The following is a 27,074-nucleotide window of genomic DNA, read 5'->3' on the forward strand; positions in this document are numbered from 1 at the left end:
AGAGCAGAGCAGGCTGAGGGGAGGCCTCATGGCGGCCTGCAGCTCCCTCACGAGGGGAACGGAGGGGCAGGCACTGAGCTCTGCTCCCTGGGGACAGTGACAGGACCCAAGGGAACGGCATGGAGCTGGGACAGGGGAGGGTCAGGCTGGGTGTTAGGGAAAGGTTCTGCACCCAGAGGGTGGTCAGGCACTGGGACAGGCTTCCCAGGGAAGTCCTGACCCCAAGCGTGTCAGTGCTCAAGAAGCACTGGGACAAGGCCATGTTTTCTGAACTTTTGTCTTTTCAACACAGCAGCCCCTCAGAAAAGGCTCATGACCGCTCTTGCCCCATTCCTGCCAGCTACATCTTGTACTCCTGCAACAGAAGTGCACCCCCTCCAACTCCTTCTCCTCTTCAGGAGCCACCAGAACTGTATGTTTGCCTCCTCAAGACCCCATTTTCAATGTATTGACTGCAAAATCCTCAGTTCCACCTTCACATAAGAAGTCAATCACAGTTTGATCACAGAAAGGCACAGAGCACCAGAGATTACAGTTTAGAGCCATCTGTTCCCACTCCCTGCTCCTCTTACTCATAACCAGGGAGTAGCCACCCCCTCCTCTCATTTCCACTGTTTTTTTCCAGCTCTATCTTACCTGACTTCACAGCTCCTCAGGCCTCACCATAAATCTCCCCTGCCTGCAGGCTTTTTGCCCTCTCTCCACCTCCCACACTCCCCACTGATCTATTTTATTAAACACACCTGTCCATCCCCTCATCCAACCGTTACAGCCATTTGTATTCACACAAATATCCAGGCACACATGCTGCTGGTTAATGCGAACTGTATTAAACCACTAGTGGTAGATGCACCTGTCAGAAACCGATGAGCAGGAAAGAAAATAAGATCATCTAGTGGGGACAGGAGTTGCCAGCAAAAGACTTTGAAAGCAACGCATCAGCCCTGCATTCACAAGACACCTCTGGGAATCTGGGTCACCCCATCGCTGCGTGCTGAAAGCAGAGCCTCAAAGGAGACAGGAGGAGCAAAAGGAGGAGCTGAAGGCAGCTTGAAACGAAGCAAGAATGAGGCATAAATTATAATGGTAACTGCACAGTGATGCATCCACATAAGTTATTCTTTCCTAGATGTTTTCAAAGGAGAGTATGTTCTGCCTGCATCATACATTGACAGTTTATGTCCTGAGGTAAAGAAATCTGAGTGTGACACAGAAGAACACAGCGAGATACCTATTCAGGGATTTTGCAGACCTACCCATCGTCTCTCTACTATGGTGTGTAGTAACATCCTAACTAAAGAGCAGATTTCTCTCCAACGTATATTTGCCTGTGCTTCCCATTATTTTAAAACACACTCCCCTTCATGGTCTTATCTGAAGCAGGGAAAGTTGTGCAATGTTTTCTTTGCTGTTGACATCTGTTCAAAATTCCACATCGGTAATGTTGAGAGCCTTAATGTACCAACTCCTTCATCATATTTTAAGCAGCTGAGCAAGACTAAGTAAGTAGCATAACATAACCAATGGTGTGCATCAAAAGTCCCTGCTCTGCTGGAGAACCTGATGGAGCTGAACTGGTCTTAAAAAGCTGGAAGTATCTGAAAAACACACTTAATTGTGCAAATGCTTATTTGCTTATCTTTCTTTTCACAGTTCTTCTCTTTGAAAATAATTCAGTGATCAACTTGCTGTTGCCTTTCTCTTTATAAACGCCATTAGGAACATCAAAATAGAGAAAAATCACAGTAAAGATGATTTCCCTGAAGAAGACAAGCTAAAGGGAAACAAAATAAGGAACTGCACGTGTTCAAAATATAATAGCACTCTGAAAACAGACTGATTAGAGTATGTGTATGTGCATATACATATATATATATATGTGTGTGTGTGTGTGCCCACATACAGTGCTCTCCCTTATAAAGGGAGAACGGACAGAGTTTTAGATGAATATTTTTCAAGGATATGAAGCAACCTTTTAATTTTAGTGAAGCAGCAGAACACAGAAAGGATCAGTATATTAGGCTTAAACGGGAATTTAATCTACAGTATAAATACAATAAAACATTTTAAGTCAAGGTGGTATGGCTGGAATATTTCTCTTACAAGGCGAAACGGTTCATAGATGACGTTTCATTGTAAAATCAGAAAGGGCTTGGTTTTCCACGTGAGTTAGATTAATCGAGTGTATACAAAAATGAATTGTGCCTTGTTGCATTAAAAAACACTAAAAAAAATCATGCTTTTATGCAGCTGTGATTCAGCTATGGAGTAAAAAATGGTACAGAACTGTAATCTGCCTCAAAGGAAACTCAGGGAGGCCTCCTGCCTTGGCAAGTTGCTTTAAGTGTGCAATAAGAAAACACACTTCAGTTCATCCAACAAAACAGCAGCATAGAGCTCAAAAACAGTTTTATACACCTTAAGCATACACTATGCTTATACTACATGCAAAAAATACGTATAAAGACTGGAAATTAAATTGTACAAATGGTCTTGCAATAACATCACTGAGTTACCTCAAAAATTGCATTGTTATATTCAGATTAAGATTTATTTTGTTGTTAATTACATTTTTTTTTGTTTGAAATTTATTCTTAATTTTAAAATATTTTCTCCAACTACTGCGATACATTTGCAACCCAAGCATCAACATTATACAATTTTTCCAAAGATAGCTGTAGACGTTTTAAACATTATTTATGCTTAGTGATTCAAGTACACACTACTGTTTTGAAGGATTAGAAGCGTCTATTCCCATTACATTTTTAATGGTATAATCCACTGCAGAATCCACAAAGGATTTAAAAACTCCACTTTGAAGAAGGCAGGGTCTCTGGTGGTTCTGCAGAACTGATGAGCGCTGTTGTTTGTGCGAGGCCTCAGAGACATGGCGAGGCTGCAGGCTGCCCTCAGTGCACCCAACAGCCCGTTCCTCTAAAACAAAGTCCCCTCCGACAGCTTTAATTGTAACATGTCACCTCCAGAGGCACAGCTGACACAGATGGGAATTATCTGCCCATACGTGACACATCGCAGAGCTTCTCTACGTCACAGGGGCGTAGAGGTGAAGTTTAAAACAGGTATCTACAAAATGTCTCAAAATCCTTGGCTAAAATCTACCACCTACATGTAGCACTACCAGCTAACCATCCTAGCTCTGTTTTGCCTGCATTCAAATTACTTGTTTCATTAAGTATTTAATCCTTATTAAACTTGTACAACAAAAGAGGTTTATAAAACTTTATCCTCAGCAGGCTACAAATTCAGTATATTGCTCTTGGTACAAATGCCATCCCACGCCAAGATACATAGCATAACCTCCACATATTTTGTTTATCTTTTTATTACAAGCAGTAAAGATATTTGCACGCTTCTGAATGTACAACAGGGCTTGTCTGCATGCATTTCTTTTGTCCAAACCCCCATGTTATGTTCTAAGTGTGTATACAGCTGAGGGATACTTTCCAATCAAAACAGATGCTTAATTCCTGTAGCAGGGAATGGAGCACAAATGCAGGATTTGGTTTAATGTACTCACAGTACACTCAGCCCCAACCACGTCTGAGAATTTTCAGTAAAAATTGCAACAGAAACTGGCTGAGAAATCAAGTTCCCATTTGGAGGCTAGCAAAAAGCAAGGCTTTTTTTGGAGGCAAAAAATTGGTCCACTTAACCACAACCTATCTTCTGCACTAGAAGAAATCTCTAGGTAGGTAAAGCATTTCTCATAGCAACAGTTCTCTGCCGAAGCTTAGAGATTAAAATAGAAGCCACAGAAAATGAGTATTCCATCTCAAAACTGGTCATGTTCAAGTACAGCTCAATAATTTTGGGGCTGACGTGTAGGGCAATGGCTGTGGGGACAGGCGATCAGCCAGAAAAGGAAAGGAGAAGGCTGAGTACACCAGAGATGGGCAAGGACGATGTTAGGTAGCCATTTCTGCCAGCAGACAGACTTTTCTAGATGGCACGGAGGAGAGCAGCCCTCATCTAAAGATACGCCAGGGATCTGCTTGGCTCTGGTGCCACCTGAGGATCAGTATAACAAACAAAAATGCCATCCAGCCAAATCCAACCTCCCCACCCTGTGCTGGGGACACTGAAAGCAACTTGCTGGGAATTTAGAATAAGAAATAAAAATAAAAAAAATCCCATGCTAATTTCTAATCAGTATCCTGTGCTCAGCAGCCACCTACATCAGCCCAAGCACAACTATTTTAGAAGTGGCATTTCTAGAATTAAAAAAATCATTATCCTTTCCAGACCAGATTAGTTTCCTCAGAATTTAGAGTGTACTTCTTAGATTGTAATTAAGGTCAACAATTATACATTTATCATTCCACGCTTTGTCTTCGAACTGGTGAGTGCAATACAAAGCTTGGGGTGTACCCATGCTACCACTCCCGGGGAGGACATAGGGGGTTGCCCTTTCGGACAGTGCACAGCACCGGACAAGATAACTCCCTTCCCAGCCATGTTCGCAGCTCCAGGATGTGAACCTTGCTTTGTCTCCAAGAACCTTACAACAAGCTTTACCTTACAAAGCACAACAGTCGGTGCCTAGCTGATGCTTTATGTCAAACTGTTATCATTAACATTTGAGAGCCGTGCTAACAATGCAAGCTAAATCATAAAGGGGAAAAAAAAAAAAAGAAATCTTTTCAATCTAGCAAAACCTTGCAGTGAAAAACAAACACTTGATTCACAAGTGCTAGAGCTGGAGAGGGAGAGTCAAGAACTAATCTACCATACTAATTGGATTGAAAGATTTGGAGTTGGTGGATTTTAGTGGCTGTATTAAAAAGGCATCTCCTCTTCAAGGTAAGGAGCCAATGTAATGAAGAAAAGACAGGAAGCAAGTCAGAGTGCCATCCAAGGTTAAAAGGGGACCCTGTTATCTTTAAAAAAAGAAGGGCAGCTGATTTCCATGATACCAAGTCTCTGTCTTTTACAATCTAAGGCTGTTTTTCCTATTAGGAAAATCAGCAACTGGAAAATACATTTACCAGAGCATTATTCCCCATCATTATAAAAATAAAAGGGTCAATTAAAACTCAGTTAAGTGGTAAATATGTTGTGGAGTGAGCTGACTTTACCAAGAGAATTTCAGTTAACCCAGTAAAACCTAAGGAGTATTGGGCACAGCAGTAGTTATTCTGCCAATTTTTGGAATCTCTGACCAAGAAATTCTTGAAACATTTCTCAGTTCTACAGCGGTACAAGCTTCCAGAAGGAATTCATTTTCCAGAATAATTAAATAGAACTTAAAATGCAATTTCATGTTTACTGCTACAGGAAATACCAAACCTGCTTACCAAAAAAAAAGATTCAATGAATTGTTATTCCTAGTATATATATTTACTAGGATCAACACTTCTTAAAATCTACTGTGTGGCAAAAATATGCAGTGAGGGCCCAAATTCTAATAGATTAAGTTATAACACGCTAGTTCTTTCTGCAATGTACACACAAGTCCTGAATTCACAGCACATCAGAGTTGTGTTTAGAGCTCCACCCAAGCAGCTTTGTACACTCAGCTGGCCGAGGACTCATCCCTTCAGCTGCACCAATGCAATGCAACTTTCACGGCTAGGGTATATACACTTATTTTTCACCGTAATTTTCCTTTCCTTTTCTACTAAAAATGGACAAGAGAAAAAGCCTTACAGGGTTAGAGAGGACCAGATCACATCTTACCTCTACACAAAGAGGATAAATGACCTCGTACTGAGAACAGCGACAAAAATAACTTGTCTTGATCACCTAGACTACAAGCTAAAAATCATGCATTTCACATCTTACTACCAAACAGTTGCTTTACAATTCTTACCAGGAGGGGTCTGCAATACCATTTATGCTCTAGGCTTCTCTAGTAATGAGTAAAATAGCTTGAGTTTTATTTCAACGCTTCTCTTTCTTTTCCATCTCAACCCTAAAAACACCCATCAGCCAAAGCCAGGAGCTCAATACTGCCAGCTTCAGGAGTCCTGAAGATACCCCCACAACCATCCTCCCAGCCCAGACCCACACTCTGCAATGTGGGTCCATTTTTGATTAAAAGTAGAAATAGAGAAGCTCAGATTATCGCAGCCAACCGTTAAGCAGTGTAACGAGTTTTCTCGGTGCCATTTTGATAGCCTGGCTTCTTTAAGAAGCTTTTAATTCCGCATTCAGCTTCAAGACACCAAACGCTGCCAGCACTGTCTGATCTCCGCATGACAAGGAAAAGTACCACAAGGTCTGCTCTGCTACAGCATTTCTGACAAACACGGCTGAAGAAAATTATTTGCCTGGATTATGAGGCTAACAAGTATTCCCCAAATTAACGATGAATTGCATTCATTTTATTTTTCACTCTTGCTGGTAAGAAGCCACCAAAGCTTTCTTCTGAAAACTCTGCTTCATCCACAGCAGGAATGACTAATTATAAGCACTCTGTCTGGGGTAGAAAGAAAAAGAAAGAAATAGTTTGTCTAAGCTTATGGAAATGTGGCTGCCTGCTTCACTTTCTGCCTTTTCATCCTGTCAAGCAAACAAAGCGGGAGGGTGGGAGGGGGAATGGCAGCACAAGCAATAAAACAGCCTCGGAAATTCAAAGCTGAAAAGATGTTCCAGCTGATGAAAGGCAACGAGACGAGGCTGCTCAGTTCTTACTCCACTGTACCTGATAAGAGAACTTTGGATGGCCAAAATCTGTTCCCTGAGCACAGTTCATCAGGGCATATCACAGCTTCAGAAACATTATTGCATTTTTAATAATTCAGGATCTGCCTGTGTCCCTCTTGATTAACATCTATGCAGCAATTGTCCAAGCTTCACTGACGTTTTCATTTTGCTGTCTGGAAGAATCTGTAATTGCTTCTATCAGCTAAAATGGTTATTTCAGCTTTTTGGTGTCTTTTAAATTTGGAGTCTTAATGAAGGGACAAACTTTTTGACAGCAGATGCCAAAAAAAAAAAATGCCTGAAAAAAAAATCAGGAGGAAAAAGAATGAGCGGAAAACCAACAAGTAAACAAAAAATATCTACAAACATACAAATGCACATTTCACAGAAGCCTTTGAGAGCATATGCTTGCCCCTTTAGACCCATAATCATCTGCTTGCAGGGATGTGTCCATGAGCAACAATTTGCTTATCTGTTTTGGCTAGTTCAGCAGGAAGCAGCACACGTATGTGCAGTTTTCACTAAGACCATGGGAGAAGGAACGAATGCCCTAAAGTCAGGGCAGGTTATTATTATTTTAATAACTACAAACAAGTAGTAAAAATTATTATACACCAAAATTAGCAGGGGACAGATGCCCATTCATTTTTCTAATTAAATCTAAGCTGTACATACATTACAGGCTTCAGACTAGCCTCAGAAGTTGCTGCATCTAGATATGCCAGGACGGTTTACACGCTGTCAGCACAGTTAGTGCATCCAGACATCCTAGGACACTGAACTAAGTTCAATTTATCTCCTAGTAAATGCGAAGCACTTTTAACACTAGATCTGCTAACTGAACTAAACTGGGGTCCAAATGCAAAGCATTTAACTTCAGTCATTTCTGACTCTCTACAGGAAGATCTCTTTTAATAGATCTCATATTCACAGTAGCTGATGATGCTCTTTTGCTCACTGAATCAAAATTGTTTTGTTTTTAAACACTTAAATGAGATTATAGAGCAATTCTGTTACTCTAAATAATGTATTTTCCTAAGACTGCCAGGTAATCAGCAATTCTTCCCATGGCAGCCCAGCAAAGCCGAGACTTGGAGCCATGGTGACATCAGCCACACACAAGTGGTCAGTAAGACAGACCTGGAAGGACAGACACGGTCCATCTTCACCAGTCTTGAAAAAAATATATATTCTTTTCTACAGCAGTCTAATCTGACTTGCACCACAAGGGATGTGACAAGGTCTCCGCATTCTTACCGACAGGCCTCGGAGGTCTTGGTGTCTCCCAGGAAAGGACGATTTGCATTCAGTTGAAAACTACACAATGAGAACAAATAGGAGCAAGACGTGTGGTAAGCAAGTTCCCATCGATATTAGTCCTTTGCATTCTCCTGGATCCTTGTGATTACTAAAGGGGAGACCATGACAACAGCGGAAAAGCCATTCACTGCTGACATCGGAGACACAATGGCCAACTAGTACTTTGGGTGAAATAAATCACCCACTAGCTGTTTTATTAATGATCCAGCCAGAAAGCTCATACTTCATTGCAGAAGATGAAAGAGACAAGTAAACCAAGCTGCTAGTCGACAGGAATGCATTAATATTCATTTAGCTTTTTATACACTGCTGGTCAGATCAGGAGAAGAGCTGAGCACTGCCGCTATGTCACCACTTAGTGGGTTTTAGGACTCGATTACACACGAAGCTCCCAGTTAAATTCAAGACCAACAAGTGAAGCCAGAAAGGCTGACACTGAAAACCACGTACACTCCAGACTGATGGCTCTGTTAAATAATACAAAAATGAGTCAACACAGAGGTAACCTGAAACTCTACTCCCTGCTCTTTAACGTAAGCAGTAACGGGAAGCTGATCACTCCAAAAGGCAGCGGTACCACCAGCGAGTACACACACGCTTCAACGAACTTTTCTGTAGGAAACAAGCTTTTGGAGATTGCCCAGTCCACATCCTCGGTGTGTGTGTGTATACACAGCTGTAAGCCCACTAAATTCTCATTTCACTTCTCTGCAGTGTGACTGCAAAACTGAGGAGAGTGAACAAAAATGGAGCAAAAATGCCATCAAGACGCTATGGCTTCATTATTTATTTTCCTTTCATGCTTTCCTAGCTTTTCGCAGCTACTCCACAAATACCCATCAGTCCACATCCATTACTCGTCTCCCCCAAATACACATCAATTAAGTCTGCATCAGAAATTATTTAGAAGTGAGATTAAAAGATGATCAAGATGACTTGCGATAGTATCAAACCTGTCATGCAACCCACCTGTAACCCCGGGACTCATGGGGTTATGAGTCCTGCAGCTCACTAATCCCTGAGTCCGTCAATGATGACATTTCCATGTTGCAATAACACATAACTCAATCCCTTGTCACACAAAAGCATGCCCCCACACACTTCTAGCAAGGTTCTTTACTTTTGAATGCATGTATATCCTTAAACAAAACCTACCACCTTTGATTTCCAGCTCTGCAGGACAGAAGCTTCCTAGGAAGTGAGTAAGCTTTGCACCGGACAAGATTACTCACGCAGATTTGCAAGTCATGATTACAATGCAACGCTACTGACTTACAGGTTTATTCCACTTCTACTAGGAGGCTATTCCCATTAAAAAAAAGTCACGTAATATTCTGCATGGCACACTCAGAAGAGCCTCACCTGGCTTTTACTTATTCGTTTATTTATTTTAAAAAGTAAGATACTGAGACCCACATGAGATTTTTCTGAGCATTACCATAGAAGTAATAACACGTTCCAAAACTTGCATGTAAAGAGACAAAATCTTTTTTCTTTTACATCTACATACCTATATTTAAGGGAATGCATTGCTCATGAAATGTACCAGAATACAGTCTTTGATGATTTACATTTTCAGGATAAGTATTTCAGAGACAACAGCAATTCATGTCTTCCCATTTCCTCCAGCAAGCCTGAACTGCTTAATGTGGAGAGCAGATGAAAAAGAAGCAGCTTGGGAAAGTATTTAACTAAAGCAAATGGCACAGAAAAAGAGGAAATCAGGAACTCTGCAAGCTCTCACAACGAATCTATCACAGCAGACTAGGAAGCTGAAGAGTCACAAACAAACCAGTGAAAGGTTTTAAATATCATGTGGATTTCTAGTAGAAATCATGGCCACATATCCCTGAGAGGGATAAGGGTAAGAGGAAGGAGGAGGCTTCTGAAGGGAACAGAGAAAAGAAAATAGGTAATTGTATTGACCGTAACTACATACAGAGTTGTTTTGATGGGAATTCTAGTTTTAATGGGATACCATGTCTTCAGTTTCAGGGCCTTAGATAATCACTGAAGGAGATTAGGAAGCAACTTTCACTGCTGGCTCTCTAACTACCTTCTGGCACCATCCTTCTAAGCCCACCCAATGCTGGATCCTTCACAAGACCGACTAACCAAGATGGGCCACTGCTACAGAATCCCTGTGGCACCTCCTGCATCTCCTGCCCTAGAATGACCCACTGGTGAGTAACTTCTGTGAGTACAACTTTTCCACCAGTAAGGAAAAATAAATAGTAATAAAAAATTAGAAAACAAGACTGACAAGGACATATTCAGTATTAGCTATTGGCATGTTTTGGTTTCAGTTGACAAATAATTTTTAAGCCTTTGAGAGTAAAAAAGTTTGCTTGTTAAGCAGTCTGTTTCATTTATTTTCCCTGTAATTCTCACCACTCTATTTAAAACCATTCATCCAAACACGAGGTATTCTCAGAGGCACTATTGATAAAAGACTGCACAGAAGCCAAGCACCACAAGCAGCTATTTTTAATTATCCAAACTGCGCACTGGAAACATGCACAGCTTCACAAGCAAACTTGAGGTCAGAAGGGGAAGCTGGGGTTAAAAGATAAAAAAATGAAAAAAATCACAGCAACAGGCTACACGCTAAGAAAAATTTCCCCATGGAAACCCCCTGTCTGGGCCACGACTGTATATCAGGCCAGGTGAAACATTTTGGGCCACGCTGTAAATGAAGATAAAACATGCTGGCATCTGTGTGACAGACATGGCCACAAATAAATCAAGCAATAAACAGCACAGCACGCTATTTCTGGCTTTGTGCCTCTTTTTTGTCACATTAGGGTAAAAAGTTGCATTCAAAGACCACAACTGACTCTGCAACACGAAGCCTCCCAGCACCCCCAACCACCTCGGCAGAAAAGCAGGACAAATTCAAGTGTCTGAAGGGATTATGGGATAACAGGGAAGCCTGCTAACAAAAGCAGACAGCCGTTGTGGCTTAAGGAATCAGAATGAACACCCCAACATCTTCCTCCTAGCTCAGTGCAGGGGTTTTGCAATCCCAGTGCTTGGCCTAAGACGACACCGCCAGCTACTGATTTTTTCCTGCCCTGACTCTCCCTGCTCTCTCCTCCTGGGTCACAAGCAAACCTCAACAAGTTTTTGAGGGACAATCTCAACAGGTCCCCTCTCCCTCTGAACTACTCCAGATTTGCCTTGTAAAGTTCTTCTAGCGATTCTGTAGGTCTACCAGTACACCTGCGAGGCTTGAAGGACAGCAGAGGGTCACACAGACAAGGATACGGAGCGAGCCTCAAAGAAATCTGTTCTTCCCTACTGCATCCTACTAGATGAGACACTATCTTTGTGCTGCTTCTCACCTATCAGCATCTAAGAGAATTAAAACCTCAGAGCCAGGCCTTTCCCATTTGTTTATAGACTGCCTGACACCGTGGTGCTGCTTAGAGCCGCCAAGTACAAGCAGCAGTGTACAAGGGACGTACGTGGATGTGCTGCCCCAGCTCACACTCATTGCTCTCCCCCAGCGGCCCCATATGTCCATGGGTTCTTTTGGCTGAGAACAACTGTGAATACCATCAGAGAAAGTGGTCTTCTGCACCGCATTAAACTTTGAGCACTAAATGAACCCTGTTTAAAATATTTTTCTAAGCCAATACATACGAATTTATAGGTAATCTCAACTCAGGCAAATGTGGTAGGTCCCCTCTGCCACTTTTGGCAGCTGTGACACTTCAAGGTGGCCTGGCTGCTTTGCAAGTAAACAAGATGAAGTGCATAATAAGTAATGCTTATGCTTTATACCAAAATTTTTATCCATTAATCCACTGGTGGCTCACAAAGGCTGGCAAGAGTATTGACACTTCCATTTTAAGCAACGATGCTCAGAGAGATAAAGCAATTTGTCCAACGTCACATAAAAACGCAGCTGCAGCCAAGGCCAGACCAATTTCTGAAAAGCAGCAACCCACAGATACCTCGCCTCGATTCCCTGAAGGCTCTGCCATCGCATCGCAACCGTTCCTATTCCGTTTGTGTCCCACTTCTTCCAGCAGCCATCAGACACGCTGCGAGCGATGTACACCTCTACGGCTCACTGTACGCACTGCTACTTAGCACCTTCCTCTGGGCTGCAGGACAGTGAGTTATACCTCCATCAATCCTGCCCACTTGTGTGCACACTCGGAGTCCTGTTGATTTTTCTCATTGATTATACGGACACATGGTGATTTTGTGAACAGAGCCCAGACCAGCAGAGAGTCAACTGCTTCACAGCTCAGGCCAAACCATGGGCTACAGGATGCAGATCCTAAATCCTGCTGTGGGGTTTACCTGCAGCAGCCATATCCAGCAGGAGGGTTCAGTGCCAAGCTGACCTCTTAAGCCCTATCTGAATGTGTAGAGAGAATTTCAGAGGTTGCACTTCTGGTGATTTAGTGAAGGCATCAAAGCTCGGGGCTAGGAAAACATGCGGAAGACCGGACAGAGTCACATATTGGATCGGCTCACCAGCAGCTCATGAACAGATTTGTTTCCTCTAAGGCCACAGACTGGCTGCAAGCTACTCAGCAGCCAGTTGTCTTTGGCTATTTTTAGGGCCGGGTGTCCAGATTTTCTTTAAGAAATACATGTCAATCTTCAGCAATGTCAATAAAAGAGCTAATCTTTGCAGAATAACCAGACTGTGACAGCCCTGCATGTGGACGTCTGACACCAGCACCGTCTCTGTCAGCGAGCACGTTTCAGCACGACAGACACCAGGAAACCCCAGCACGGAGTTAACAGCCCCCCCTTGATGGAGCCTAGCAGTGGGCCCGAGCTGCAAACACCACTACTAACCCCGTCATTTTTGCAAAGCCAAATTAAGGCCTACAAGCTGAATTACCAGGGCCTCTGTGTCAAGATTCAAATACAGCTGGATTTTCTATTCAGTGAGCACACTGCACTCACTAACAGCACTTGCAGCATCTGAAGAAGAGTTGAACTTAGCATAAGCAAGCAAGCTTCCCAGGCAGCTGTTGCAGAATAACCTGTGGTCTCCAAAGAATAAGTCCCATTATTTTAGTGCATCTCCTTCCCACAGACATGGTCAGTTTTGTGACTGCTCTTTTTAAAAAAGTATTGCTCAACCAAGAGCAAAACAGTTCATCCCCTCTGAATTTGGGCATGAAGCAGAAGCAGCAGGAAGCAGCCACACACACCTTCCTTCCCAGCAAAGGGAAATACATGAAGTAGGGCTCAAGGGATCTTGAAGTGTCCCTCTTTCAAACTCCTGCCCGAAGGCAGGATCAAATCTACCTGAGCCACTCCTGATGCAAGTTTGTTTGTTCCTACAAAGTTCCAGTGACAGACATTCCCCCTAAACAGTTCATACTGTGAACTGTTGTCACCATTCGACATCAAAACTAAATCTCCTTTACCAAAAATTTGAATTCTTAGTCCTTGTCTTGTTGTACTTCCTTTGGAAGAAGCACCACTAGTGGGAAGGTTACTGGGCATGTCTCTCCTATGAAAGCGAGGACCAGGCAGGCCTCCAGCACTCACTCCCCAACTGCAGCACCACGGAGAGCAGACCGTGCCTCATCTGCACAATGGAGAGGGGAAACAGCTTGAGGAATTCGGATTGCCATGAGGAAATCCAGATCAACAGCATCAAAGAAAAGAAAAGAAACTGGACCTTGACAGTGGAATACAGAAGTGCAAGAGAACTTGAACGAGCCACAAGCCAAACATGAGACCTGGGAGAAACGGCACCGATTTCACAGTCTAGGCAAGGCCACTGCTGTCAGGGTGTCCCTGACACGGAGTCTGAGCCTCAAGGCAAACGCTCCGGGACTAAGGCCAGAAAGTTGCTCAACCTCAGCATGAACAAAAGCAAGTCTGGATCTCCTCATAGCAGCCTGACGAGCATCCCTTGAGCCAAGGTGGACAACCACATTTCAGGGATAACCCAAATTTCATCTAAATGTACACTAAAAAACCTACTGTGAAGATAAAATACAGAAGAAAATGCCTGTGGATTACAGAAAAATGAATAAGGAATATCTGCATCAGCATGTAAACCAATTAATATCCCAAACCAAAATCTCATTGCCTTCCTCTGATTCTGAACTGCATTTTTACAGCAACCTTAAGCCCTGAGTTTATCCATCTACTTCTCCATAACACAGACCAGCAATGTAAGCAATAAATCTGCTCCCACTGGTAAACTACCAGCTTCCTGCTTATCCCAGGGATTTCTGCATTGATTCCCCACTCTGCAGAGCGCAACCAACTGCACCTACAAAACAGGTTCAATTTTTCATTATTCTAGAGCCGTGAGCATTGATAGGTCTCTCATTTTGGAAGTATCTTTCCTGTGAAAAAATGGATGTATGGAGCCAGGATCCCCCAGCGACACGCTACCAACACCTCTATTTGCAGTATGTTACTCAACCACTAGATGTCTGTGGATGGATCTGTAACTTACCCCTGGTACTGGCAGAGACAAAGCTGGAGCTCCAGTTAGAAACAAGGTCTGTTTGTAGCCTGCTGTATCTTACAGACACAAGGCCAATGTGATCATGCTGTTTTTCTGTCAGTTCCACCTCCTGCTAACATCCACTAATCAAACTAGCTGATTAATTTCAATCAAGTCTGAAAACAAAGCAGAGGTCTCAAAGATGATTATCGTTATAGGAACTTCATTAAGATTATAAGAGTGGCAGCCTGTGTGAAAGAGAGCTCTGAATTAGCATCCTCACTGATGGAAAGCAAATCTCAGCCTGTACACACCTCCTCTTTGATGGCAGTCAGTCAGCAGCACATGAGAATGAGCACAGAAACCCAAACAGAAAATACCTTTTAAGTTTTGTAAAATGGGAGAGATTTGCTCTGTGTTCATCTGTGAAAGATTTTTACATTTCCAGACAGGGCCAGGGAGCTCAGAGACCTCCCAAAAAATGGCAATTTTATATGGCCAAATTTGAAACATTACAAATTAAACTTAGCAGAAATATAAAAAGCAATAAAAAACAAGCAGTAGCCTGAAATATTGCTAGTCTGACTTTGGGTTTGTTTACGAGAATGCTTCAAAAAAAAATACTCGTTAGCCATAATTAGTGGCACTAGTGTCACGGATTGTTTATGCTGTTCAGGTACTCATCTCAGAAAAATACTGTACAGGAGGTAATTAGATGAGGCACCAGATCAAAGATTTGTATGGTTTACTCCAAAATCCAAAAGTCAAATGGAAGAGAAATCCATCAGAAATCCTAAAAGCAGGCTTGCTGTGAATGATACAACTTGGACTGGAAAGCTGGGGAGCATCCTGGCAGTTTTGGAGTGTTTTCTGGATAGCTCTGGTCTGGTAACTGCCTGTGGAACATTTCACACAAGGCCCTGCTTCGTCTCAGGTCAGCATAAGCACTGACCATAAAATATTATTCCTCTTTGGGAGGAAAGCAGTCAGAGTCTGAACTCACCTAATAGCTGTTGGTTTTGTAAGTTCTGCCACCATCCTTGCACTCTTTCTGCAGGAGGATTTTAAGAGGAATAGAAAACAAACTACACTTTTCCTCAGGTTTTGGTGCTGCTAAACGGAGCCTGTAGAAGTGATTTCACCACCCCTCCGTTTGCAGACGTAAAGGAGAAAATGGCACAGGCATCACAGGTCTGTCTATACCAGGCCTACCAGCACAGGTCACACTGGGACACGTGAAATGAATTCTTAGCTCGTGTGTAAGCCTGCTAAGTTGCTCACCACCAAAGCAGCATATAAGAGGCAAGTCCTCCTTTTGTCATTTCTACAAAATACAAAAAGCTTTTTTTTTTTTTTTAATTCAGATCTGTCATACAACAAAACCACTGAGCAGTATCCACTATGGTGAAACTGAAAAAAAAAATTAAAAATGTCCCACGAGTATGGAAAAGATGTGAGCCTAAACACAATGACTAGGAGAAGACACAGCACCGTGCCAAAAACCTTGGGGAGAGAGGGAAGAACATGAGTGTTTGCGACATGGAAATGGAAAAATTACTGTCCTCACAGCTCCTGAATAAGCAAATGGATCCCACAAGAGTAGCAGCTCTGGCTTCCAAACCTGGAAGCCAAAGTTCAAATTCTATCTACGGATTAAACTGGACTTCTTATACTGACTGGTGATACATCAACACAACAGACATAGTAGGGGGCCTAGGGGTTAAATCAGGGTCTTGTCTACTCTGAAGATTAATGATTTTGTTTCTCAAAACAGCCCAATACCTCCAAAATGACTGTGTTAGCCTCAGACACCTTTGGCTGTGTTAGATTTAAAGTTCAGCTCTCGGTACTGATGATAAGCAGCTAAGTTTCCAAGTTGTAAGAGCCTTAGAGCTTTGTGAGGCTTTTCTGCCTCCATGTTAAAAAGAAAATGGACTGTACTAGTAGATACTAAAATATTACAGTGCCCCTCACAAGATCTTCCCACTGTTGGTAGCAGAAGGGAGCAGTGCACTATTCCCTCTCCTCCTGACAGCAGCATAGGGGAAGCACTGTCACACTTCGGTTTTGGACAGCTCATCCAGCAGCCCTCGTGCACAGCCCTGAGAAGATATTAGAAAAATTTGGAGGGATTCTGTGGAAAGAAGCAAGGGAAAACTGAAACAGATTTTGAACTTCACCCGCAACAGAAATTGCATATGCACAGCAACCTTCTACCACATTGATTGCTTTCTCTCTGATAGATCACTGCATAAACTATGAAAATAATTGAGAGGAAAGAATTGAACCTTTCTGTGCATCAGGCACAAGAAGGATTCATCCTTCTGAGTGTGAGAGGAAAGTCACTCAGTTGAGTTTGGCAGCATGTTGTTAGGACGTCTTTTTAATTACTGCAGCATTCAGAGAAAAATGTGCAACTCAAACATGACTCTGCCAAAAGTGATATGAAAATTAAAGTCCTCAGAAGAGTGCCATGACCAAGCAACTTCTGGAGAAAGAAAAAAAAAAAAAAAAAAGAAAATCTCTGACCAGGATTTTGCAGGGACTTAGATTTCAGGTGACTCTTAAAATGGTAACTAGTGCTGCAAAATCAGCATTAATTGTGAAAACTAACTAGCTTTTCTGTGATTTTATTCTATACCTGCCAAGCAAAAAAAATATTGATTGAGTGTGCTGCAAGTTTTATTTACATGAAGATCTGATTGCTTGATTCATTATTATGCAAAGCAGAGAGAGAGAAAGCTCTTTCAGCAGGCATCTGAAAAAATCACATCTAAAAATAACATTACGCTTTGGCTTTCCTTGTAAAATGCCTGAGAATGCATGCTTCTTTCTTCAGTCGTTACCATGAAATGCATGAACTATACTGAGGAAGTCCGTGCAATTTCCACTGACTTACAACTGGAGAGGAGTTTGCTCGGTATAGGAAGGTAACTGAGACCAACTCTGCAGCTGTAAAATAGAAACAAGAAACTACTGTCCTTTCCTTATTCCCAGTTCAAAGCACACACCTCCGAAAGTCTCCTACTGAATCATTTTGAATGTGTAGCATTTTTCTTCCCATACATGCACTCCTGTGAAGTTTTGAAAGCTTTTATTTTTTCCAGTGCTGTGCCGCCAGTTCCTTCCTTGAAGCTATTGTTGTTTCTCACAGCAAATCTTTTTGAAGTTGTAAAAATAAATGAGTGTGCTGTATTGGACTAGTGCCAGAAGGAATGACATTGCAAAGTCACTTTTGAAAGAGACCTGTCACCTCTGAAGTGGAAGCAAATTGGTGGCTTTTGAAAGGCTGATCACCTGCCTAAGCCCTTGTCTCTGAAAAAAACAACAGGCATACCAGAAAAAATAAAGAGGGAAAGCACATCTGCACATAATTTTATCTGTTCAGTAAAAAGTCAGATGCAGCTTTTTCATAAAAAAAAAAAAAACAACTCAATTTAATAGCTTTTTCCATTTAATGCTTTTCAAAAGCAAAATGCTGCACTTTTAAGAACAGCGACACTGGGATAAGCATGCAGCCTTGTGTGATGTGATAAAGCTGAGCAAAATGACATCTCCAGACCAAAAAGTTCCACAAAGAACATTCTGTATTTTATCAGGCTAGTCCTGGGTCACTCTTAGCTTATTTCCACATTCACAATTCATAGCCTTGTTCCTATCTGGCTATTTACAAAATCCATTTCTTTCCCCAACAGCCAGCGTGGCACAACAGAATGCAATTCTGATAATGGTGTAATTCCACTTTCCCTGTTTTGTTGTTCTTGTTGTTTGTTTTTATTGCTAATCCTCAGGAGAATGGAGTGCAAGTCTTCACCATCATTATTTCTTTGCAAACACTTCTGCCCATTTTGACAAGCCACAACACGTTCCAGTGCAAAGTAAAAATTCAGCATTAAGCAGCTGAAATAAATTCCTGGGAGCAAAACTGTTGCTTTCTAAAGCTCTTAGTGAAGCACTTACTGATTAAATCTGGTATGAGATCTTGATGTCCTTACTGGATACAGAAAGACGGTTCAGGAATCTGCAGTTCTCCTACATAAAAAGAAAACAAGTGCACCCAGGAGTAAATCTTTGCAGCCAGAACAGCCAGGCATACTGCAGTGCAGGCTTCCAGAACATCTGCTCTACAAACCTAATTATCCCTCATTGTACAGATGCAAAAGCCATCTGAAATGCTGGCACCTGAGACACAGAGATGATTTTAAGTCTCTTTAAAATAGGCTTTAAAAATAATACATAATAAAAAGCCCTGCAGAAACATTTCTGTAAGCTGATGTGCATTCTGCAAGTCAACAAGAACCGATTCCAATTCGGTCTCCCATCAGGTAAGTCACAGTCCCCCAGCTATCCCATAATGGCTGTTCGCTCTTACCGTTCTTTAGACTCGGTTCTCAGTGGACTGATAAGAAACTACAGAACCACAACCTACTTCGCTACAGTTAGCTTTTCAGAGATTTTGCGGATCCTTTTGAGACCAGAGTGTAACAGCTTCATTTAGTCTTAACCTGCAGTAGAAATACTCAAGCCCTAAAATCCAGGTAAGAATATTTCCAGAGGGAAACATTAAATTAAGTTCACCTTCTAACAGCTACAAGGGCACTGGTCCAGCTACTGGTGGCCCTTTTCAGATTCCTTCTTGACATTAAATTACGGTAAGCGAAATTTGACAGAAGAAAAGTTTTAAACAGGTTTATTTATACAAATGGGGCAGACAAGTGTATATAAATGAGGCTGAGCTACGTGGCTGTACAAGAGCAGACAGTTTAAATCATTTAAGGAATGGTATCCACAAATCTCTTTCCTCAAGTGAAGACATCGTTCTCTTTGTCTCCGAGGATCTCTTTCATCTCATTGCTCTGAATTTGTGCTAACAGTCAAGTGGCAAGCTGCCAAATTATTCACAGTTGGCTAGAAGCATGGTCACCTACAAGCTAATTGATGCCACAAAACTTCCCTCCAGGATGCCATCTGGGTCGCATTCAATATTCTTACTGGATTCAAAAGCCCGTCCCTCTAAACTTGAAAGCTGCTTCTCTTGACCAAATGCCAGTTTGCTGATTTTGTTTGCAAGCACACACATTAAGCTAAATAGCAATACCAAGCTCCTAATTCCACTCTTTTGACCATACACGGACTGCATTATTTTACAAAAATAAAGACAAACCATTTCCCCATCTCACAAGTGTGAACTGGGGAAACGAGAGCTGAGGAGGCTTCTCAGTGCAAGCCTAGGAAGGGACCAGTATAAAATAAAAAGGCATTTTATACCAAGTCCCTGCCCTTGCCTGAATAAATAGATCACATTTTAAAAGAGCTAAGAACCCAGCATCTCTCAATGGCTATAATGAGACTTCTGGCTTTCATTTTAAAAAGTAGGCCATCTACTGAGTAACCGAAGTATCACTTTTGGGGCCTAGCTGCGCCACTAATAGTCAAACAGAAACATGGGCATTTTTATTTTCCTATTGCTACTTCTTGCAGCAGAAATGCACCTTACTGACATCTGGTCACATCCCTCCAGTTCTCTGCGCTGACTGCTGTACTTTTCTGTATGCAGAGGCAGTACCCCAGGAAACAGCAACAACAAATCAGTGCAGAGGTCTCCTGCTGTCCTGTTGTGCATCTGCTGCTCGGCAAGTTTCGGTGTGTGTTTTGTCACCCCAAACTCCATCGAGAGATGGGGAAAGCCACTCACCTTTACAGCACTGACAACTGGGATCAAGCTGGCACCATCTGATGCCGACAGGGAGCTACCAACCCCAAAGAACTGGTGAGGTCTATGTGATGGGTCTATGTGATGGAGAAATGCACCGTCGCAGTTACTGGCAGTGATCTGAGGCCAAGGAACAAACTGCCTGAGCACAAACAGCTCTTCATTTCCAGATGAGGACTTCCCTCGATGACATTTGAGGATAAAAGCTTACAGCCTTTTTGGCAGAGGAGGGAAAAGCCTGCCGCAGTGCCTGTTGAAACAGGGTCACGTTTTGTCAAGCTTTCAGCCTGCCTTTTCTTTCGCATCCTCCTTCTGCTCTTTATAGGTTCTCCACATTGGGCATGTTTCCTCAACCAGCATCACAAACTCCATTTATTAAAACCACAAAGTTCAGATGTGGCTGAGTTTCCAGCTGGCTCACTAAACCGTGCATATGGGTCTCATTCTTAGCCATGCTGACATTTTATTTCTCTTCATGCTTCCTTGTCTTCCAGTGCCAGGCAAGTTTACACTACAAGCACTCTGCACAGGGACGCAGATTGTTCCAGAGGAGAACGGCTGACAGAGTTCTCTGAAGCCCCCAAATCCCACAGCTAGAACTGCTTTGCATCCCTTCAGCAGGCCTGGATCTCACCGCGTGTTCCCCCAGAACATGGCCCCTGAATGCCGTCCCCAGAAGAGCTGCAAGACACCTTCATGAGCAACATCCCCTTCCAAGAGCAGTACAATGTTACCCTCTAGCCGCTTTCCTAGAAAAACTTTGCAATATAATATATTTGGCAGGGCTGAACCGCTGTTACCTCCTCTTCACGTGGAGGAGAGACAGAATGCTGGAACACACAAAGGCAGCTTATTTGGTTGACTTATTCAGGCTTAATGTTGTTTGAGCAGAAGTCAGACCTGGCAAAAGCTCATCAAAACAAATCTCCATCAAGTTCACACACTTACTTATACACAAGTGCACATCAGGGACAGAAACACAGAGTGCTTGCTCACGTTTGGCAATCCTGCCTGGCCACATACTGTGGCCAAACTAAAACTCTACTATTCTGGAAGTGTTTTCATATTTTCATACTACAGGAAAATGCTACTAATATTAGCAGGGGAATGGGAACTGAAAAAGCAGGATGGAGGTTACAACACTGATGTGACAATGTTGCAGAAGTTTACAATGACTCACTAAATACTCACACGGAGACAATAAACTTGTTCTGAACTCACCAAGAGATCTGTGGTGCAATTTGATAGCCTGCAGCTTAGCAGGAGAAGCAGCCTCTCCAAATGGCTCAGGGTTGGATTTCTTGGTTTTTTGGGGGCTTTGTGTGTGTGTCAGTTGAATATATTGTGCAACATCTAAAGCAGAACATGAACTTCAAGTGTTTCCATAAGCAAGTGGATTAAAGCAATAATATTGGGGTTTTCCCATCCATTGTCAGGCCGGGATTCAAGACTGGCAGGAAGCACAAGGAGCTTTGCCTGGGGTACTCAAACCGATGGGGTGATAGGAGCACAGCCTGCACACCGCTTTGTGGGACCGCAATGCTGCTCATTGCCCTCGGGTCCATTCCTGCTGCCACAGATAAGGCTGTGAACTGGGCCAAGCCTGGAGAAGCCCTAACTGCTGCTATGTGCACTGTCTGGGGCAGGGTAACACCAGATGCACTGGCAAATGAAGGCTACAGTTGGGTACTTTACTGCCACCCACGGGCTCACAATACAATTTAAATATTTCCTGCTCTTTTAGTATCCCTGTGTAGAGTTCAGGTCTACGCACTACCCCTACGCCACACAGAGCAAATGCCCAGTCAATAAAGTGTGGATGGTTTCCATCTTTGTGGCTGTGGGGCTGCACATCAGCTCTCGCTATCGTGGCTTGCCTATGGCAAGTCCTCACATGATGGCATAGCTGGGAGCTGCATGAGATCAGGAATGGAACAAAACTGTGCTTTCCTTTCCAACGCAGAATTAGAGAGGAGTTAATCCTCATTTGGGACAAAGCAGTGTTAAGACCAGAAGTTGCTGCATCCCTCTTCGAGTCTGCTCTGGACGTAGCCAGGTGGGAACTGACCACTTGCCTGCAATTAAGGAGCTCTCCTCAAACACGGTATCTTCCCGGCAAGCCTGCTCCTTCTCCTGCACACCGTTATTGCTGCCTGCACTGCTGTAACACCCACCTCAATGTGCACAGTTACGGAAAGCACATCACTGACCAGGAGCAGACCTTGACTTTCTGTAGGCCCACAATGATACTCTGTGTATTTCTGGAGGCTAAAATAAAACGGCAATATCCTAGTGAAAACTACCATAGAAAACGTTTTTGTGAAAAAAAACAGGACTGAAAATACTGACTTGTAAGCTTGGAAAGGTTCCTCATTGTCAGCTGTGTCAGTGGTTTGTTGGTTTGTTTTTTTTTTGGACAGCTGTGTCCAAACAGCAGAGGACTTGAAACATCAGTTAAAAATGTGGTATTTTATCCAGCATGCTCCCCTGACAACACTGCTCTCCCCCCATGGTTACTTCATGCTGCTCACCTCAGGAGATGAAACGTGCCCAAGGTGAGCCCTGCCTGGACACGAGGTGGAGGAGGCTCTGCCAGCACGGCTGTGTGGGTACAGCCCCGTGGGCTCAGCAAGGCCAACCAGGGCTCTTCTCTCAGCCGAGCCACACAAAGCCACCTCCTTTCAGCCCTTCTGGGCCCACAGCAGCAGATTTTCCAGCTAGATGCCAACCCCCGCAGAGCTCCGCTGGCGGGGAGGAGGTCAGGCCTGTGCTATGAAGCTACAGGGCCACGGTGTTAGCCAGCGCTGTGAACTCACAGATCAGCATTTCCTCAGACTTCTGCAAAGGCAAGACCAGGCTGAGCCACCCCGCCGACAAAATGTTTTCTTTCTTCAAGTCTCAACAGCAGGGAACGGTACCGTCTGTAGACTAAAGCAGTAAGAAAACCCCGCCAAATGACACAATTAATTAGAGCAGAACATACAGCAAGTATCTTCCCCAAATCCCAAGGTACTTCTGCTGGAATACTTTGATTGCTAACACTTCAGAATGAAATGGGATCCTGGACCTTCCAAGTCCTACTCAATGAGAAACAGAATTCTCTCTCTCCCCCTCTCTCAGAGGTAACAAGTATGAATCTTTTCTCCTTTCCCTCTATCGATGGGAATTTATCCAATGTCAGATAGTGAAACTTGCAAAACCTTTATAGGTCAAACTGCTGTAAAAATCTCTGCTCTTATAAAAGCAGAGTAAGAAACAACACGCTAACAGATAGTCCCTAGCTGGTTACCATAGAAAATGACATTTACAGGTGCCCTTTTCCTATGGTAAAGGTCAAGCTGATGTGCCAAAAAGCCCCTTCCACAGGAAATTCACCCCCAGCCAGCTCAAGCAGAGATGACACAAGCTTTCAGGTATACCACAGTCACAAAAACAGACGTGTGTTTTTTTTTTTTGTTGTTGTTGTTGTTGTTTTTTTAAAGAAAAGCTTTTGGGAATTTCAGTTTCTTGTTCTAGGTCTCATCAGGCTTGTTCTTTCCCTTAAGAAACCTAATCCCACACTTCATCAAAAATAAGTAGCAGGGAGAAAACACTACTCAGAAACGATACAGCAGATTCTGCCCTAAACCAGTCATTGAATATGCTTCTAATGCCACAATCAAACTCGCACTCCACAGAAAGAAAAAAAAATCTGATAGGAAGTAAAAGGCACATATTAGGTCCTGTACTTGGCTGCCTTCCTCCCCACTCTGTGGTTTTCACTGCCAGAGAAGCATCATTTTTACACCCTAAAATTAACCCTGTGATATGGTAATGAAGCCAGCACAACACGGTATAGAAAATGAACCTTTGTGAATAACAAAGATCACTGTCCAAACCTTATTATTATGGACATCCCTTTGACAGCTATCCAGCTTGCACAGAGAAGGAAGGAAAAAAACTGCCTCTGAAAAAAATATTTCAGTTCCACGTTTTCTTGAAACACTCTTTAGTGTGCTGAGCATGCACAGGTGAAGCTGCTAGGGCACCAGCCCTATAAACTGAGGGCTCCAGATAGCCCAGCACAAACCTGACTCTTGCTGCAGGAATGCTACACTTCCCATGGTGCTGAATATCTCAGTCCTGACCTTGCAAGCTGGAAGATCAGAACGGCTCAGTGACAGGTGATGTCTTTTGTTCTGTGAACACACATCCTCTAGGTTATCATTTCACAGTATGCCCGGTGATTTGGTGTCCAGCTGCCCTCAACTCAATTGGAGTCAGCAGTAAACGTGTGAAGCTCCACATCAACTCCTGTCTCCAGCAATGTCACCCTAAACAGCACTGCCTCAACCTCACTTTTGTTCTCAAAGTTTAAAAATAATGTATATATATAAAAAAAAAAAAAAGCTAAATGCATCCAGGCAGGGTGAGCAGCATTTGCACAGGAGCCATTAATTCTTTCTACAACTATTTGCACAAAATCAGGCTGCCAGCGTTCACATAATTTTGTGCATAATCGAATGTGAAGAAATGCCTGCTGCTCTCAGCCAAGCTCTGCAGTTTCCTTCACTGCCTGAGCGAGAGAAGGTGTTAGTAAAGGCTCTGTGCATTGCTGCTGAGGATGTACTCTGAGAAACAGGGCCACGAGAATTAATGGCTAAACTCATGCGGAAGGACTTGAAGGAAAAGGACTCTAGCAGAGCAATGAGATGCTGACTGCAAGCCTGGGAAAGGCTCCACAGCGTTCAGGCACATGCTCATCTACAGCCACAAAGGAAAACTATGTTGTTTATCAACACTCCCTAGAAGAGATTACCTGGATTTTTACCACAGGACCCGGGACTTCTCCCCTGCTCGATACTCACACTCTCTGAAGTGCCATGCCACCATCAGTCCCTCCAGTAAGTGAACTGGACAGATGCAATTCTTTTCAGCACCTGACAACACAGTTCCTTAATCCTTATTTAACTTCAGCAATCAACATGCACTGGCACCTTGGGCAAATATACTTATTACACTATTTTTTAGAAGTCGTACAAAATTCTGCGTTGAAGAGCTCTCATGTAAAAGGGAACTGAAATCAGCCAGCAAAGGGCAATTCCTTGAAGTTGGGCATGCAATTTCAATACACCAATGTGATCCTGGCAGAGACTGCTCCACAGCTTCCCTCTGAAACTAGTTATCATCCACCAAAGAACTCTTCCCGTAAAAGTCACGCTTAAAGAGTAGGATAAACCCAAAGGGACCACCTAGTAGTACCCAGCTGATGTAAATGCTGTCACTGCCATGAAGGCAAGGGTGCAGCCCTACTTACCAAGCTAGCAGAAATGAGTTTCATTGTGCAAACTTAAGATCGATTCAAGGCAAATGCTATCATTATTTTACACATGAAAGGCAAAAGGAAAAGATAGGCAGTAATAAAATACTTAATAGTGAATTAAACTTCCCTATTCACCCTGGTTCTTGCCAGCCAAGGATATGTTACAAAGAACTCATTACGGCAACGTGCACCAGTGATAAATTACATCAATAGCTACTGCTTAGGTAGCAGCAAGGTGTGGGTATGGAGGTAAAGGAGACCAGGAGAGGCAGCGTCCCCACGTGAAACAGAAAACCTTTTGAGCAATAAAAAACCTGCCATGAGCAGTCTCAAAACCAGGACTTCTGGCCAGCTAAAGAAGTGGCTGCACTGATGACCACCTGTATACAGGCTGTGCTCTGTTACTCTTTAGGATACGTTAGAATGTACGAGAAGAAAGAAGTCTACTTTTAAAACCAAAACAGGTACCACGTTTATTCTCAAATGCTCATGTTTGCTGTGTGTCTTTGATAGGAAATACAGATAGCAGTCCCTCTGAAGCATTTCTTGCATTTGATCCACCAGTAAAATTTTTAGTTATCTAAACACTGAGTTTTTTCTGAATATTTGACAAACTGCATACAACAAAAGCAAAGGCAAAGCCCTTGAACAGTCCTTTAATCCAAGGAACACGATTATCTGTGTAAAACAATGTGATAATGGACCAGAAAACAAGAAATTGGGAACATTCTTCATGAGTCACTGGTGTTCACAATGAGTTGCTGAATCACTCCACAGCCTTGGGCAAAGGATAACTTCTCTAAGCACCACTTTTCGCATCCATAAGATAATGCTTAGTCCACTTGTATGAAGATTTAGAGAAAGCTACGCTGCTAACCAGCCATCAGATGACAAATGTGTAATGAGCGTAACGCCACTACGCTAGTATGAATAGAAGCACGCAGTTACAGAGAAAGGAGGTATAATTCTTGGCCTATATCAGTCAGCACAGACATTAGTTATCAAAGAAACTGGGGCATTACTCTCTCTTTGCAAGTAGCTGCGTAGCTGCCATTGTGATCCAGGAGGAGACTACGGGAACAGTTGCAAGTTTACATCTGAAAAAGACATCACCTGCCACCTGCTCTTATTCTCAGCACAAGCATATTCACTGCTCCTGCTAATTCTGATTTTTATGCTCTTTAACTACTCCCTGGATCATGCCAAGTAGCATCAGATCTGGACAGAACAGGTCCAGCAAATCCAGCAAGCCTTACTGGTATACAGTCACTGCTACATCAGCAAACCGAGCAGCTGCTATGGTAGGAGACCCATACAAAACACCTGGAAATCTTATTCATCTAGATCAACAAAAATAGAAAAAGCCTGAAAAGCCACCAAAGAAATTAATTGCATTAACTTTACACATGGACAAAGATGGCAAAGCAAAGATAGACAGAAAGTCTGTACTGGGTAACGCACCGCTGAATGCAGACTTGGGATTGAAAGAAACTTTTCATTCACCCTCTGAAATCGAGTAAAATACCACCTCAATGTACACTGTAACACATATTATGTCTCTAGGAAGGAAGCATTAAAAAAGTATGAAACAATGCCAGTTAAAATACAAAACAAGTTTAAAACCTGGAATT

The 27,074-nt window shown here is 42.8% G+C and overlaps 1 protein-coding gene across 3 annotated transcripts in view; it reads right to left on the reverse strand.

The window, feature by feature from the left end:
- The window catches only part of LRP8 (LDL receptor related protein 8), a 172,415-nt gene that overhangs the window by 136,626 nt on the left and 8,715 nt on the right, over positions 1-27,074 (reverse strand). Inside the window, exon 1 of one of the 3 annotated variants that reach the window (XM_050712368.1) lies at positions 8,956-9,092. The exons of the other annotated variants lie outside the window; for them this stretch is intronic. Within the exon in view, the coding sequence (XP_050568325.1) occupies positions 8,956-8,974 (19 nt within the window). The 5' untranslated portion in view covers positions 8,975-9,092. Of the gene's footprint in view, positions 1-8,955; positions 9,093-27,074 lie in introns of those variants that run through there. 3 annotated transcript variants of the gene reach the window in all.

Source organism: Cygnus atratus, chromosome 8, assembly GCF_013377495.2.
Source record: "Cygnus atratus isolate AKBS03 ecotype Queensland, Australia chromosome 8, CAtr_DNAZoo_HiC_assembly, whole genome shotgun sequence".
Classification (NCBI taxonomy): domain Eukaryota; kingdom Metazoa; phylum Chordata; class Aves; order Anseriformes; family Anatidae; genus Cygnus; species Cygnus atratus.